We start from the raw sequence: 14,946 nt of genomic DNA, 5'->3' as shown, positions 1-14,946 counted from the left end.
TTTCAGATTATAATCAGATTATAAACCTACATTTTGTCAGCAGAGATGCACCTTTGCAAGGAAGCCAATGTTGTGATCACGTGGTCTAAGATGAGACATTAATCTTGATGATCGCGTCTTTAGCACTGAATTATCCCACACTGACTCCTGCGCACAGGAACAATGGACCATAACGATCCTAGAACTCAAGCTCCTGCTGACCGTAACATGACTGACATCAGGCCAACAGCCCATCGATACTGGGCCTATAGTCCAAACAATGGGCATTCGAAACCGGGTCACATGCTGCCATGACAGCATGAAGTAAGTCCAAAACAACTCGTTCTGACATCTGGAGGTTAGACATGAAAATGAACCATCAGATGCCTGTGGTCAAACTAATAAAATAATAAATAAAATGTAATATTAAAATATTATTTATTTAACATTTAGAAATTCCACTGTGGAACCTGCACATTGGGCCCATAATGGCAGCTCATTGTTAATCCATGGATTAAGATACATATGTTAGTGAAACAGTATTAAATTTGTAGTTATAATATGATCAGTAAAAAAAACCTTAGACCCTGCTTTGGATAAATTAATATTAGGTCAAACTTCTACCTTAAATTTTGGCACCATGATTCCCTCTGTGACAATGATCCATCTGATTCTCCTAAAATAACAATATTCCAACTCAAGAATAACATATAGACCCCAAAAAGCTACATGATACAAAGTTAATAAAAAAGTAAAGTATACGTAAATAAAGTTAATAAGAAAATTATTTATTATTACAAACCAGTGCTACAGCATAAACAGACTGGCACATGTCCCAGCATGTAAATAATGACCCTCATACATAATCATTCAGTTCAGGCATTTGTGCCCTTCAGTTCATGTTTTTGGTCATAAACATTATTTCAGCCAGTGTTGGGAAGGATACTTTTAAGAATTATTCAGTTACAGAATACAGATTACATGTCCTGAAATGTAATTTGTAATGTATTCCGTTACATTACTCCAACACATTCTGAATACTTGCATTACTTACACATTGAATTAAATGTTAAGTGATTGACTGCAGCAATCAGCCCCTGCTTACAGAGGACCCTATAAAACATTCAGTAAAACATGTCCAGACTGTTACAGCTGACTACATTCACAACAGTGTTAGAGGAACAGAAACAGAATGACGTCAAAATAATTTTAAACAAACAGCCAAAGGTCATTTTAAACCGTCATTTAAACCGTCTTTGAATATGTACATAAAACCTAAAACAAACAGTCTTCATTTTACCGTGAGTAAAACTACCTGACTGCAGCCACATGTTCCTACTTAAATGTTCATCAGCATCAGTTTTGGACAGTTAGCTAGAAGCTAACAGCTAACTACTTCACAGATATGTAAAGTAAAGAAGTAGGAGTACTTCACTACTGTACTAAAGTATGTAAAGGCTGGATCTGTACTTTACAACTACAAAAACTACAAGGTTTGGTGGAGCTGGTTTATCAGTGGGTTTGCTGCAACCACAGAATGCACTATATGGACAGAAGTTTGGACTGCGTAAAGTAAAGAGTACCATTATGCTTTAACTTGTACTTTTACTTTTAATACTTGAGTACATTTTAAAGACGACAGACTACTTTAATACTTAATTACAAAAATATTGAATACTTTAACACTTCTACTTGAGTATGATGCTTCCAGAAGACTTCTTCTTCTACTCAAGTAATTTTTTTTAGAGTATTTGTACTTTTACTCAAGTATATGGGTCTCAGGTACTTTTTACATCTCTGCTAGTTCACTCGTTCAAGCGCACCGGCATGATTGAGGAGCTTTATAAGATGGCACCTTCACTCTTCATCCTCATCCTCATCCTCAGACTATGAACCCCATCTGTCCAGTTGACTGACATGGTCCAAAAACTTTAGCTTTGATCAAAGATTTTGTATTGACGGTAAGAGCTCTCACTCCAATGACCCCTCATTCTCATACAGATGTACATAACCACCCAATGAGACAAATTCAGACATCTGCTGTGAACACAATCTTTGTTACAACGAAGACAATGATTTTTATGTGACTTGTTTTATCCACCAGAGTGAATAAACATGAGAAAGTTCCCGCTGATTTCAACACTGTAACTGTATTCTAATATCCATCTCTTTAGACTGTAACAGAATACAGTTACACAAACTGTGTATTCTAATTATGTAACACTAGTTATTGCTGTGTAAACAGTGTATTTTTCTTCATCCTTACTTCCTGCTCTGCATGTTTATCAAGCTGAGGTCACACCGAAGTGGTGTGTGATGCGTCTTTATTTTGTAGCTGCACTGAATCATGCCTCCTGCTTTCCCTGCACAGCCGGCTGTTCTTTTATCCAAGGCCAAGCTGGACTCACACTCGACTTCTATTTCTCAGATTTTACAGCACAGGGAAACAGGCTGAGGAGTAACCCCTCACCTGCAGGCACATGGATTTGGCCCTAAAATCTCTCAGGCTGACAGGAAATGTGGACAGAAGTTTCCACATCAAACAGCAGGCTGAGGATGGTGTTTGTGTATTGTGAGGGAAGGAGCGAGGATGTAGGTGAGGGAGAGGAGGGCAGAGCGTCATTCACACCTGAGTGTCAAGCCTGATTTCTTAAGAGAGGAGTGTGGACACAGAAGAGCAGTGAAGCCTGTGTGTGCACACCTGAGTGTGTGAGGTATAAACTGAAGCATTCACACACACACACACACACACACAGAAGGACAGTTTGTGTATTGTGTGCCTTTAGAGTTCACAGTTTGTGGAGTCAAAATAAGAGCTAAAAAGTCACTACGTCTGTTTCTGATTTGATCTTTTAGAGATCAGTCACATTATATTTTTATGATTTTTCCAATAATCTAAATTGTGTGGTGTAATAAAGTCATTTATATTGATTATTTAAATGATTTTCTAATGATTTTGAGGAATTGTCATTAAGCATGATGAAGGGGCCACTTTTAGTGATAGTTTTATTATTTTCTGAATTTTCACAAACCAAATAATCTGGCTGTTTTATCCACACAGAGGAAGAATGAAGGCCAGTGTCTCTGCATTCTGTAACTTTACAATACATTTATGTGGTTATAATTACATCTCAACAGTGTTTCTTTGCCAGTGATATTTATAGCCCAGGCACATGTTCAGATTATTTTACTGGATATTTAGGGACCAAAGCGTGAGCTGCAGCATTTCTAAACCAAGCGTTTGGCAAGCTTTGACCTGATGGTGGCGCTAGAGGAAACAGTCATGGGGTCACTGAGATCACTGGGTCGCTGTTGTTGAGGCATTTCCGTGAGGAGCCGAGCTGAAAAATGAAGCCAGCCTGGATGAAGTGGTCCGGCCCCTGAGGGGGGTGTGACCTAACGGGGAAGGAGGGCTGCTGGTGCTGTGCCGCTGTCATCGTAGAGCTACTCTGCAGCGAGTCATCTCACCATCCGCACGGAAAAGGACCTCAAGAAACTAACTGCGCCTGAAATTATAAAGGTAAGAGTGACGTAAGAGGCTGTAAAGTGTTCGCTCAGTTCTTATAAAATCTCAAAAGTCCACGCAGCGCAGAGCGGAACCGCGAGGAGGAGACGCAAGTACACAGAGTAATGAACGACCAGCAGGCTGATGTGGATATAACGCCGCCGCTGACAGATAACAGATTCTCTGAAGTTGTTACAAAGTAATCTCGATTCGTGTGAAGGGTAACAATGACAACAGAGTACCCGGATGTTGTCGGTTCGTTACTGCAGCTTTAACTCTGACCCAGTACAGCTGTGCTGTTACTATGGAGGTGACCCTTCCTGCTCATATTACAACACATTGTTTCTCCAGAACAGCAGCAGGGGCGTCAACCAGGCTGCATCACAGCCGATTCAACAATTAGTCCTAACCATGGACGTGTATATGTGGTGGATCTTTTATTCAATTAAAATACAATAAAGTAACATAATGTTTAAAAAAACGAAGTTCAGAGAAGGAAGCTTACCTCATAATTCTGCCTCAAAATGCTTTTTTTTACATAAATCCTGAAAATATACAAAGATTCTTTTCCAAAAAAAAAACAACAAAGAATCCAATCCACAGGAGGGCATGGGAGAAATCAAAGCCACATCTGAAGCTTATCAAATATCTAAGCTTATCAATTTTACAGCCTGTTTTAGACAATTGATGCAGTTTTTGTGGCATTTCTGTTTTGGGTCGTTCAGCATTCAGGCAACTTAGACAAGTGTTGACCTGCATGTGTATGTAACAACAGCGTTATCTCCTTCTACTTTAGCCCTCAGAACAGCAGACTGAAACCATTTTGATTTGCAGGATGTCCCGGGAGCAGCAAGCAGTGGCTCGTGCCAGAAAAGCTTTTGAAACAGGCAGGTCCAAACCTCTAGAGTACCGGATCCAGCAGCTGAAAAACCTGCAGCAGTTATTCACTGAGAGACAGAAGGAGATCTCAGATGCCATCAAGAAAGACCTCAATAAGGTGAGCAGGAATCCTTTCGGGTGCAGTGTATACACATTTAGTATAGAGAGTCTAGGAACTAAAATCTTAGACTTCTGTCATCATCCTTAGAGTGAGGTGGGGACACAGCTGTATGAGACTCTGGGTCTGGAGGGAGAGATCGGCCTGGCCATCAGAAAACTGAAAGAGTGGGCAGCCCCCCGAGCAGTGGAGAAGAACCTGCTGACGCTCTCGGACACCGTCTACATCCAGCCGGAGCCACTTGGGGTGGTGCTGATCATCGGGGCCTGGAACTACCCCTGGGCTGTCACCATCCAGCCACTCATTGGAGCCATTGCTGCCGGTACTGTACTCATGCAGCAAGTGTGTGTAATGGGTTTGAGAGCAGTGTGTGTGTGTGTGCACATTTCTGCCACCAGTGGTTGTTTTAAACACACTGGCTGTAGTTCTGTGTCCATTTGCTGCTACATTTGATTTGAACTGATGTGATATGTGTCTCTGACGGAGGACGGTATGTAACTCCTTCTTTCTTTCCTTGTTATTTTGTTACACTCATCCATCTTGTGATCATAACCACTCCAGTTCCCCTTTCATCCAGGCATTACCCAATGTCTCTTTCAGCTTGTGATTAGTGGGTCAACGGTCATTCTGTAATCTCTACACTGCAGTCACTAAAGCAGAGTTTTTAAGATTACCAATAGAGTCAGACAGGATTTCAGTCATGGCCCTCTATATATTCACTTCCAAAGCATTATTGTAGCTGAGGCAGACTGAGTAATGAGCAGCTGCAGGTGGGCTGGTCAGTCCTATTTCAATTGGATGAATCCTGGTTAGATTAAAACTGCAGTAAGTGTTTGCACTGCATGGACTTTGTGCCAGCAATATCAGGTGTTACACAAACGCCTAGATCAGCAAAATGGGTCAGAAGTCTTCTTCGTCGATTAGCTGGCATAAGATACAGATTAGAAAATAAAAGTTTAGGTCAAAGGCAACTGTCAACACTCCACCAGACCTTTACAGTTTTTTGTTTACACACAATTTCTAAAAAGCATGCCTCGTATTCTCAGAACTCTACACACAAATCCAAAAAAACCACACAATGGGCAAACCCCTCAATTCTCCTGCAAAATGAATCATTACATTCTAAACAATGTTATTTCTTCTTAAAAATGGGATTGTGTTTTCAAATGACACACAAACCATCATATGAATAGACATCTATAAGAACCAGCTCAACACTGATGTGCTCAGTGTAAAACACTATGATGAATGGAAAACACTTCTCCATTCATCATAATGACTTGGGCATTTTTTTGGTTCAGTGTTACACTTACTACAGACAGTACATACATAAGTGTGTTGTAAAATATTTGAGAATATTGTTTTTATACTCAGAACACACAAATGCAGGGTAAAATGTTATTTTATTTTTCCTGCAAAAACAATGTACATAATGTACATCCCATTTCCATCCCCAACCAACACAAAGTTGCACATGAACTACATACAAAACAGAAGTATTTACTGTATACAGTTACAGTACAAAAAACTCTGCTGCATCCTCCCTGGCCACAGCACCTCATCCACATCACAAGCAATGCTTTCCCTGGCCAAGCAGCAGGGGAAATATCGCCTAGCATGGCGAATCCAGCCATGAAAAGCATCAGCTGCCATATCTCCACATGCGTCCTCCATAGCTTGGAGAAGAGGTATACGCGTTTGTGGATTTCGGTCATACACTCAATAGGCTTGAGGAATGGAGAATATGGAGGGAGATAAACAACTAAAAAGCGTGTGTTGGCAGTGAACCAGTTACGAACCAGAGCAGCCCTGTGGAAACTTACGTTGTCCCAAATGACAACGTACCTGAGCTGCTCTGGGCCATCTACCTGATCCGGTGGAACGAGTGTGTTCTGTAGGGTGTCCAGGAATGTGATCAGATGGGCGGTGTTGTAGGGGCCAAGGGTAGCTACTGTACTACTATACTCATTGAGTACTGTGTTGATATGCAGTACTGCCATTTTCTAGTGAGAGTACATACACCAATCCATTGCTCCAAAAACAGAAGGGCTCAGCTGTTGCTCGCTTTTATGCTAAAGCTCTGATTGCTAATTGTTAAACTGTGTGATGGGTGTTTGCCCTTGTGATATTTGAACAGCAGTGTGTTCCTTGTGAAAACAAGTTCTCTGCCAAAAGCAGAGAAATGTGTGTACTGTTTTAAAAAAACGGTTTGTTTTAAAACTGCAATTTGAGTGTAAAGCAGGAACTGTGCTTGTAGTTTAGCAGAATTGGTTCAGGGGGTTGGTAAATAAGTTACATGTTGTGGTCATTGTGTCTCAAGTACCAGAATTTGTGTGTAAACAATTAAGAAAAACTGTAACACACCATAGAGCTTCAGTGGTCCAAGACAAAAAAGGGTCGAAAATAAAAATATCACTTTAGCTTTTGTGTAGTCAAAGCTTAAAATCATCATCACTGAGCTTCTTCTTAATCCTGAAGAAGAGAGAGTTCTCTCATGGTGCTAAATCAGATGGACAGGGTGGGTGTTGTCATTTTCTCAGACACCAGTTGAAATAATCTGAAATAGAAATATCAGTAAAGGTGCTAACTTTGGCAGAGAGAGATGTATGGGAGCTGATGTGGGAAATAATTTCACTGTGTCTCTTGTACCAGGTAACGCAGCTGTGGTGAAGCCCTCTGAGGTCTGTGTCCACACTGCAAAGATCATGGACGACCTGCTGCCACTTTACATCGACAAAGTGAGTCCGAACTATACTGTAACGTCACAAGGACAGCCTCACAAAGGCTCCTACTGAGGAGAATATGTGTGGGGGAGTGAAGCTGTAGACCTACATTACAGTTTTTGTCTGATTGCCTAAGCACATTTCTGTAACTATTGGCTATTTGTGCAAAACTCTACACACAAATAAAAAAACTTTACACAAAATCAGCAAATAATTGTAGGCCTCTTGCAAAAGCTAATACATCTTGCTTAACTCTTCAAACCTTTGTAAAAATGGTATTTTTGTACCAAACAGTTAACACAAACCATCATATTACTAAGCACACAATGTGCCAACTACACACTGATGGTATTAACTGAAAACACATCTGGCTTTTGCTTTCTCTGTGCACAAGGTATCTCCATTTGAGGTCAAACTTTTGTCATAAATAGTTCTATAAACACAGGGATTCAAATTATGAATGTTTATTCACACACATCAAAACAATCACAAGAAAACAAATTTCACTGAAAGAGAGAGAAAATCAGTCTAGTCCATATCCTCACATGCCTCCTTCCAGATGCTGGATGTCTAGCAATTCTGTGGAGTAACAGTTTCAGTTTTACATGTACAGTATTGTTGTTTTTCTCATTAGAGTATGGTACTACTACAAAACTTAGTGTGAGGGAATTGTACTAACCGATTCTCATCAATATATCCTTATGATGCTTGCTACAGTGTAGCGGCTCAGGCTGACCCTGCTGGCCAGCTTCCCTCAGGGTCATTCCATGGTTGATCACATGATCCACTATTGTAGCTCCGATGACAGTAATTCTGTTTCTTCTTACCCTTCCTCCTTTCTCTTCACCTCCTCGTCCTCTTCCACTAAATTCACCTCCTAGTCTTCGTCCTCTTCCTCTTCCTCCTGCTTCCTCATGTCCTCATCCTCCTCTAATTCTCACTCTTCTCAGTCTTCTTCTCCCTCCATTGTGCTCCACACTGAAGATTACCTGTGGCTTATTTACAGTGCTCATGCTGATTGCAAAGTGAACTAATGATGTAAAACAGTTTTCACATGTGACAGTGTAGCCAGACAGTTGGCAAAATAGTGTAAATACCAGCCATAAATGTGTATTGTTTTACTAGGAGTGTGTTGATCATTTGGAAGTTGTGTGTAAAGCAGTGAGTTGTGTTTATAGTTCAGCAAAAAGAGTGCTGTGCAGGGGATTATATTTATACAATTGCAAATTGTGTGTTACAAAAGTGCAAATTGAGTGTAAAGCAGTGTTTTTGCTTTTAGTTTTGTAAACCCAGTGTGATTTTGCTATAACTATTAATAGTTTTAGAAATTGTGCTATAAGAATCACTATTAGTGTTTAAGCATTCAGAAAAAACTGTAAAACTTGTAACTTGTTTTGTGATACACAAATGTGTGTGTGTGTGTGTGTCAGGAGCTTTACCCTGTTGTAACCGGAGGAGTTCCTGAGACCCAGGAGCTGCTGCGCCAAAGGTTCGATCACATCTTCTACACGGGTAACAGCACAGTGGGCAAAGTGATCATGGAGGCCGCCGCCAAACACCTGACGCCCGTCACTCTGGAGCTGGGCGGCAAGAGCCCCTGCTACATCGACAAGAACTGTGACATCAGCGTCGCCTGCAGGTCAAGAGGGACGCAGAGTTCAGCATTCACTCATTCGGATGATTTGTGTGTTATTATCTAACTGTGGTCCTTCCTCTTCCACTGTCATGTAGACGTGTCACCTGGGGAAAATACACTAACTGTGGTCAGACCTGCATCGCTCCAGACTACATCCTATGTGAGCCCAGCATCCAGGACCGCGTCATCCAAGAGGTTCAAAAGTCCATTAAGGTACTGAAGACCTGAAACAATTCAAGCATGTCAGAAATGTTTCCTCTTGATTCATTTCACTTTTCTCTGCAGGACTTCTACACAGAAAATCCAAAGACCTGCCTTGACTACGGACGTGTCATCAACCAGCGGCACTTCAAGAGGATCATGGCCATGTTGGAAGACAGCACTGTCGCTGTAGGAGGAGACAATGATGAGTCGGACTGCTACATAGGTGATTTCTGTTTTTTTAATGTAGGAAATAATAGATATGAGACAATAACTCTCTTGCTCTTTTGCAAATGATTCTATTTTGTCTTTCTTAAACCTTTATGGCATTCAGTGTGAGCAGCAAAGTAAGAATTTCATTGTACAGGGAAACCAGTTTCCTTACTGTGCATATGACAATAAATGCTTTGAATCTTGAATCTTGAATAAAAACGTGTTCCTGTGTTCAGCTCCCACAGTTCTCAGAGACGTGAAGCCTGAAGCGAAGGTGATGCAGGAGGAGATATTTGGACCTCTGCTTCCCATTTTGCCCATCAGTGGCCTGGACGACGCAATCAAGTTTATCAATAAGGGAGAGAAACCTCTGGCTCTTTACGTCTTCTCGCAAGATGATAAGGTGTCTACCAACAGCAGCACAGCTGAAGGAGGGCAGCTTTTATATTCAGATTAATGGTCAGAGACATTCATGGTCACCACATTTTTTTGTTTCTTAAGGTGATAAACAGAATGAGGGATGAGACCTCCAGTGGAGGACTGCTGGCCAACGACTGTCTTGTGCACTATTCTGTCAGCTCTCTACCGTTCGGAGGAGTGGGTGAGTCAGATGTTTGGCACCAAAAAACAAATCAGTGTTAAGGAATAACACTTTAGTTGTATTTCCTGCACAGGAAACAGCGGTATGGGCTGTTATCATGGCAAGTTCAGCTTCGACCAGTTGAGCCACCTGCGCAGTTGTCTCATCAAAAAGCTGAACATGGAGGGCGTGAACAAAATGCGTTACCCACCTCACACACACAAGAAACTGGGCTGGGCGCGCTTCTTCATCCTGAAGACCGTAGACCTGGGCTGGGTGGGGCGGATGGCGCTCTTAGCTGTGCTGGCTGTCGTGGCTGCTGTTGTGGTACAGGTGAGTAAAAATGCTCATTCAACACAGATCACCTGTGAGAAGTATCTTTGCTTGTTTTGCAAGCTGAAAGCCCTTTAATTTTTTTTTGTTTTTTTAGAATTACCTCAGTTGAAGACATCCCGCAGCTTCACGCAAAGCAAACCTGCCATTCCCTTCACTCTCTGATGAAGAAAGAACAGCACGACTTTCATCACGTCACATACACATGTTACTACATTAATCAAATCAGCATTTTGCAGTAATACAGGGAATGTCTCAGAAGTTGCCTTAATCGATTTTAGTAATGATATAATCCAGAGATGAAGGTAATTATTTATTTCTATGTAAGGCACTTGTAATTTTATCCACTACATTTTAAATTTTATCAGATTTACAGACAGACAAAACACTTTTTAAACATTCAAATTCATGCAATAAGTGATTTTTAATGAAGGTTATTTTATTATTTTACCAAAGGATAAATGAAAGTTCATATGAAGGACAGAGAAGATGAAGTTTTGATTGTGTCTCTACATTTCCATTCCAGTGATGGATCAACCATTCATTTTAATATTCAACCTGAAGCTACTTGAGCTTTTCCTGCAGCTCTTTGTTTTTTTCAGTGTGTGTCTGTCGACATATTCAGTGTTTGGTCCAAGTCTTTCAGACTCTTGAGTTGATTTCAGATCAGGATTATATATGAAGGAGTGTTGTATTTTCCTAAAAAAAAACAAAAATTATAATGCATATCAGTTTGATAATCTGCTTTTAAATGTTCATATTTATCACAGCACACGAGGAGGTTTGTAAGAACTGAAAACATATTTCTACAAAAGAAACATTCAAATAAACATATCCATACATGTATCTGTTTTCATCTGTTCTTACATCACATTTATTATTTCATCCAGTGTGAGTGTACCCCTGTGTTTTTATTACCAGAAGATGAATAAGAAAGGGAGTGTCCACCAAAACGATCAGATTTTTCCAGTTGCCATCTTGTCCCATTATTTTGGTGAGAAGCTAGTAATCAGTGTCTCCCCTGAAAAATATAAAGATTTTAAATGTGAAATATTTCTTCGTATTGAGAAAACTAGTGAATAGTCCTTGTGGAATTCACAATGGTTTAATTCCTGTGTGTGTGTGTGATTGCACTGCTACACAGAATTCAGGTGAAGGTTCAGAGTCTGATGGAGGAAGAAGCTGCTGTAACAGGATTTCTCCACCAGGTGTCTGTCGCTCCTCTTTCACACACATGATTACTGCCTCTTGCTTAGTCACTTTTTCTTTCCCTTTTCCTTGCACACACACACCTTTTGTCATACCTATCAAGACCCTCTCCCTCCCACCCTCAAATTCTGCCCAGTCAGTATGTGAAAGCAGCTGTAATTTGGTCTATTAGGATCTTGTCCCGTCTCTGTGCTGGTCCTGATCATGGGTTTTTCTCTCTACCTCCTGACTCTATATTTACTCTCTCAGTGCACAGGTAAGAAACACACTTATATCCAGAGGCTTACAGGACTGGGATGACACACTGTCAAGTTTGTAGTTTTTAACCTGTTCTCATGTAAAACAAATGAGTAAATTTTACTTTTTTTATCAGAACATAATTGTGGCGACTCTTTATTAAGTGAAAATAATTTAGTCATCGTAGGTATGTTTCAGTTATTTTCATCACTGATGAGTTGTATTCTGACTATTTTGACATAAAATGCCATAAAGTGTTAAAATGCTAGTTAAAAAAAAGCCCAAAAATATTTCTAATGATAAATATCTGTTAAAAATAACATGAATTGATGGCTCAGAACGTTTGGAAAAATATTTTTCTGCTAATTTCCCAAAGAGATACTGAACTTTTAGTTTTTAAAAGACTGTACTGCCTTTTTTTAAAAAAGTGAGAAAGCTCATAAAATTAGCAAACTGGTTCATTGCTGCCTGCTTAACTTGTCATCTGTGAGATTAACAGTTGTCTTTTAATTGTACATTTAATCCCTCTTGGATACTGAATAGGAAGCACATAAAAAAACAGGCTAATTCTGCAGTGTTCAGTCTGTCACACGTGTATGAGCCAGGTGGAGTAAAGCCAACTCCACCTGTGCATTGTTCTCAGCCGGTGAGAACTGCTGTCCCTTTTCAAAGAACGGCATTGTGGGAGACAGTCGGGGTTAATCTGTGTTCCTATATTAGCTAAATGGTTCTCTATAGCGCCTTTCATTCCCACACGCTGGAGTCTCATTCACATCTGCAACACAATACACACAAACACAGCACAACACACTTAAATGACTTCATCAGCACCTGTTGGATGGACACATTCAATGCAGTGGTGTAAGGAGTCGGATAAAGCCAGACATCCACTTTACACTGGATGCAATCAGTGTAATAACAACCACTCCTGCAGGGTGCACAACTGCCCTGTGTGAAAGAATAAATCTCTCTGCATCTCGCTGTCAAAGATGGACAACGACTAGCAAATTACTAATGACATTTGTTCCAACAAAACTGTCAGAAAAGCAATCATCTCTGTAGCAGCTTTCTAGCTACTGCGATGAATATAGGAGCACTCTGCCAAATTAAAGAAGCCATTTAGGTTTCATTTTAACCCCATGTGTTCAAAGTGGTTCAGTCTGGAAAATCCTCCTTTAGAAGTGCACTGAGCTGGTCAGACTGCATGTGAAAGCTGGCGTGGAGGTCACTGAGTTCTCCGACTGTACTACTAATCTGTGACAATTCTGTCATAATATACAGACGAGTTATGTTTAATAATTATCCTAGTATGTATGTGTGACTTCTCAAAGTTCAGCTGCACAAACACATCATGTTGCTGACTGAGAAAAAAACACACATTGAGGCTATTAGAGCGTGAATGTGACATTAATTAATACTCATTAACTGCACAAAGACTGATTATTAGCCACAGTATTAGGGAACTGCATGCATGTGCTGCAGTGTTTGTGCAACTTGAACTCTGAAGTGATGTTCTTTTTTTTTCTCCAGCTCAGTGGTGTTACCGGAGCCAGTACTCCTGTGATGACACATGCAGAGGTAACACCCCTCATACTTTCAAGAGAGAAACAAAATGGGGAAAAAGGGGAATTTATTGAGATGAAGTTGGACTTTTAATTGATTATGTGTCCAATTGGGCTGATAATTTATCACTGTGACCTACAAGCTATTGGAGCTTGTAGCCTGATTACCCTCTACAGAGTCAATGGAGGCCATAAAATATCAAATGAATTCTTAGTGGATCCATAGTACGACACTTTTTGTTTGGTTAGGGAAATACAATGTAAAAGAAATGTGAACGGGTAACCTGTTGGAGTAGACCTCCTGACAGGCAGCACTGTGTTCAGTCAGTAAATCCTACCATGTGATGCTGCTGTTGATGTTTGTGTTGTTCAGACCCGAGCCACTGGGCTGCTCAGTTCCCCAGCTGTGGAGGATTGCGCCAGTCACCCATCAATATCGTCACCAGCAAAGTGCACATCAACAGCGCCCTGCCACCTTTCACCTTCACCGGTCACACCCACAGCATCAACATAACAGTGGAAAACAAAGGTCACTCCGGTACTGAAGCGCTCTCTTGCAGAACTTTTTGTTGCCTCATGATAAATATACCTGTTTTGTTGAAATGAGATTGTGTCCTTCCTACAGCTCACTTTGTTCTGCCGCAGTCAGTCCAGCTGACTGGAGGAGCTCTGCCTGGTCAATACAGGGCCAAGCAGTTTCACTTCCACTGGGGAGGAAACGGGAGGCCGGGATCAGAGCACACCATTGATGGAGAGAGATACCCCATGGAGGTACAGGAGCCACATCTGACTTGTTGCTATGGGGATTCAAGTGTTAGGCTACAAAACATTCATTATTTCACTGTATTTTGAATTTCTCACCTCAGACCTGACTCAGCCAGTCAGAATGGAACATATTAAGTCTCCCCCTCTCTCCATACAGCTGCACATAGTCCACATAAAGGAGCCATATGGCTCTCTGGCAGAGGCAGAGCATGACATGGCGGGTATAGCTCTGCTCGCCTTCCTGTTTGAGGTAACAACACTGACAAGTTTTCATCCTCATGATGCGTTCTTCTCCAACAACATAGACAGATCAACATTAAGATTGATACTGAAATGTTTCCTCCACGCAGGAAACAATAGACGATCACCCTCATTTGGATGCTGTAATCGCTGCACTGGGCCGAGTACAAAACAACGGTAGTTTTTGCTAATTAAACATACATCAGACACCCAAATATGAAACCCCAATGATCAATTTCTGTCTTTGCTTCCTCAGGCAGCAGCACTGTGATCCCAAACTTTCGGCTCAGTGACATTATCCCAGCTTCAAAGGACCTTCACAGTTACTACCGCTATGTGGGCTCCATGACAACACCGGGATGTGAGCAAGCAGTGGCCTGGACAGTTTTTCACAAAACCCTGTCCATCAGTAGCCGACAGGTGAGTGACTTCTAACACAGCAAAATACATAAAAAACACTAACGTTACCGCAGGTTGTTACATTTGTGTGGCTCCTTTACTTTTCCCCCTCCTGTCCAGCTGGATGCAATAGTTAAGCAGTGTCGATTCTGGACGGGGCAGCCCATGACTGACATCTTCAGACCTACTCAGCCTCTGGATGGCAGAGTTGTGTACTGCTCCAAGGCAGCTACGTCTCTGACAAGTGTGACCCACTTGTGGCTTGGTGTTTTCCCACTTGTGCTTGAGACAATGAGTCTGATACATTGACACTGAGAGCTGTATGTATAAATGCATCTGTGTAAGTGAAACTGAATTTTTCTCTACA

At 41.1% G+C, this 14,946-nt stretch overlaps 2 protein-coding genes across 2 annotated transcripts; both read left to right on the top strand.

Moving 5' to 3' along the window:
• The first annotated feature begins 3,330 nt into the window (after nucleotides 1-3,330).
• On the top strand, nucleotides 3,331-10,340 carry aldh3a2b (aldehyde dehydrogenase 3 family, member A2b). The gene is made up of 11 exons (XM_028422131.1): nucleotides 3,331-3,499; nucleotides 4,319-4,481; nucleotides 4,572-4,803; nucleotides 7,134-7,219; nucleotides 8,635-8,843; nucleotides 8,936-9,053; nucleotides 9,126-9,267; nucleotides 9,491-9,657; nucleotides 9,756-9,855; nucleotides 9,929-10,167; nucleotides 10,265-10,340. Exons 2-11 carry the CDS (start codon nucleotides 4,320-4,322, stop codon nucleotides 10,277-10,279), a joined length of 1,470 nt encoding a protein of 489 aa, XP_028277932.1. The 5' UTR covers nucleotides 3,331-3,499; nucleotide 4,319; the 3' UTR covers nucleotides 10,280-10,340.
• Nucleotides 10,341-11,580: 1,240 nt separating this feature from the next.
• Nucleotides 11,581-14,888, top strand: ca4c (carbonic anhydrase IV c). Its single transcript, XM_028422123.1, has 8 exons — nucleotides 11,581-11,632; nucleotides 13,144-13,191; nucleotides 13,549-13,713; nucleotides 13,801-13,946; nucleotides 14,098-14,190; nucleotides 14,291-14,357; nucleotides 14,437-14,600; nucleotides 14,700-14,888. Exons 1-8 carry the CDS (start codon nucleotides 11,581-11,583, stop codon nucleotides 14,886-14,888), a joined length of 924 nt encoding a protein of 307 aa, XP_028277924.1.
• The last annotated feature ends 58 nt before the right edge of the window (nucleotides 14,889-14,946 follow it).

This window comes from Parambassis ranga, chromosome 14, assembly GCF_900634625.1.
Source record: "Parambassis ranga chromosome 14, fParRan2.1, whole genome shotgun sequence".
Lineage (NCBI taxonomy): Eukaryota > Metazoa > Chordata > Actinopteri > Ambassidae > Parambassis > Parambassis ranga.
The sequence above is the reverse complement of the archived record's forward strand: the minus strand, read 5'-3'. Positions and strand labels throughout refer to the sequence as shown.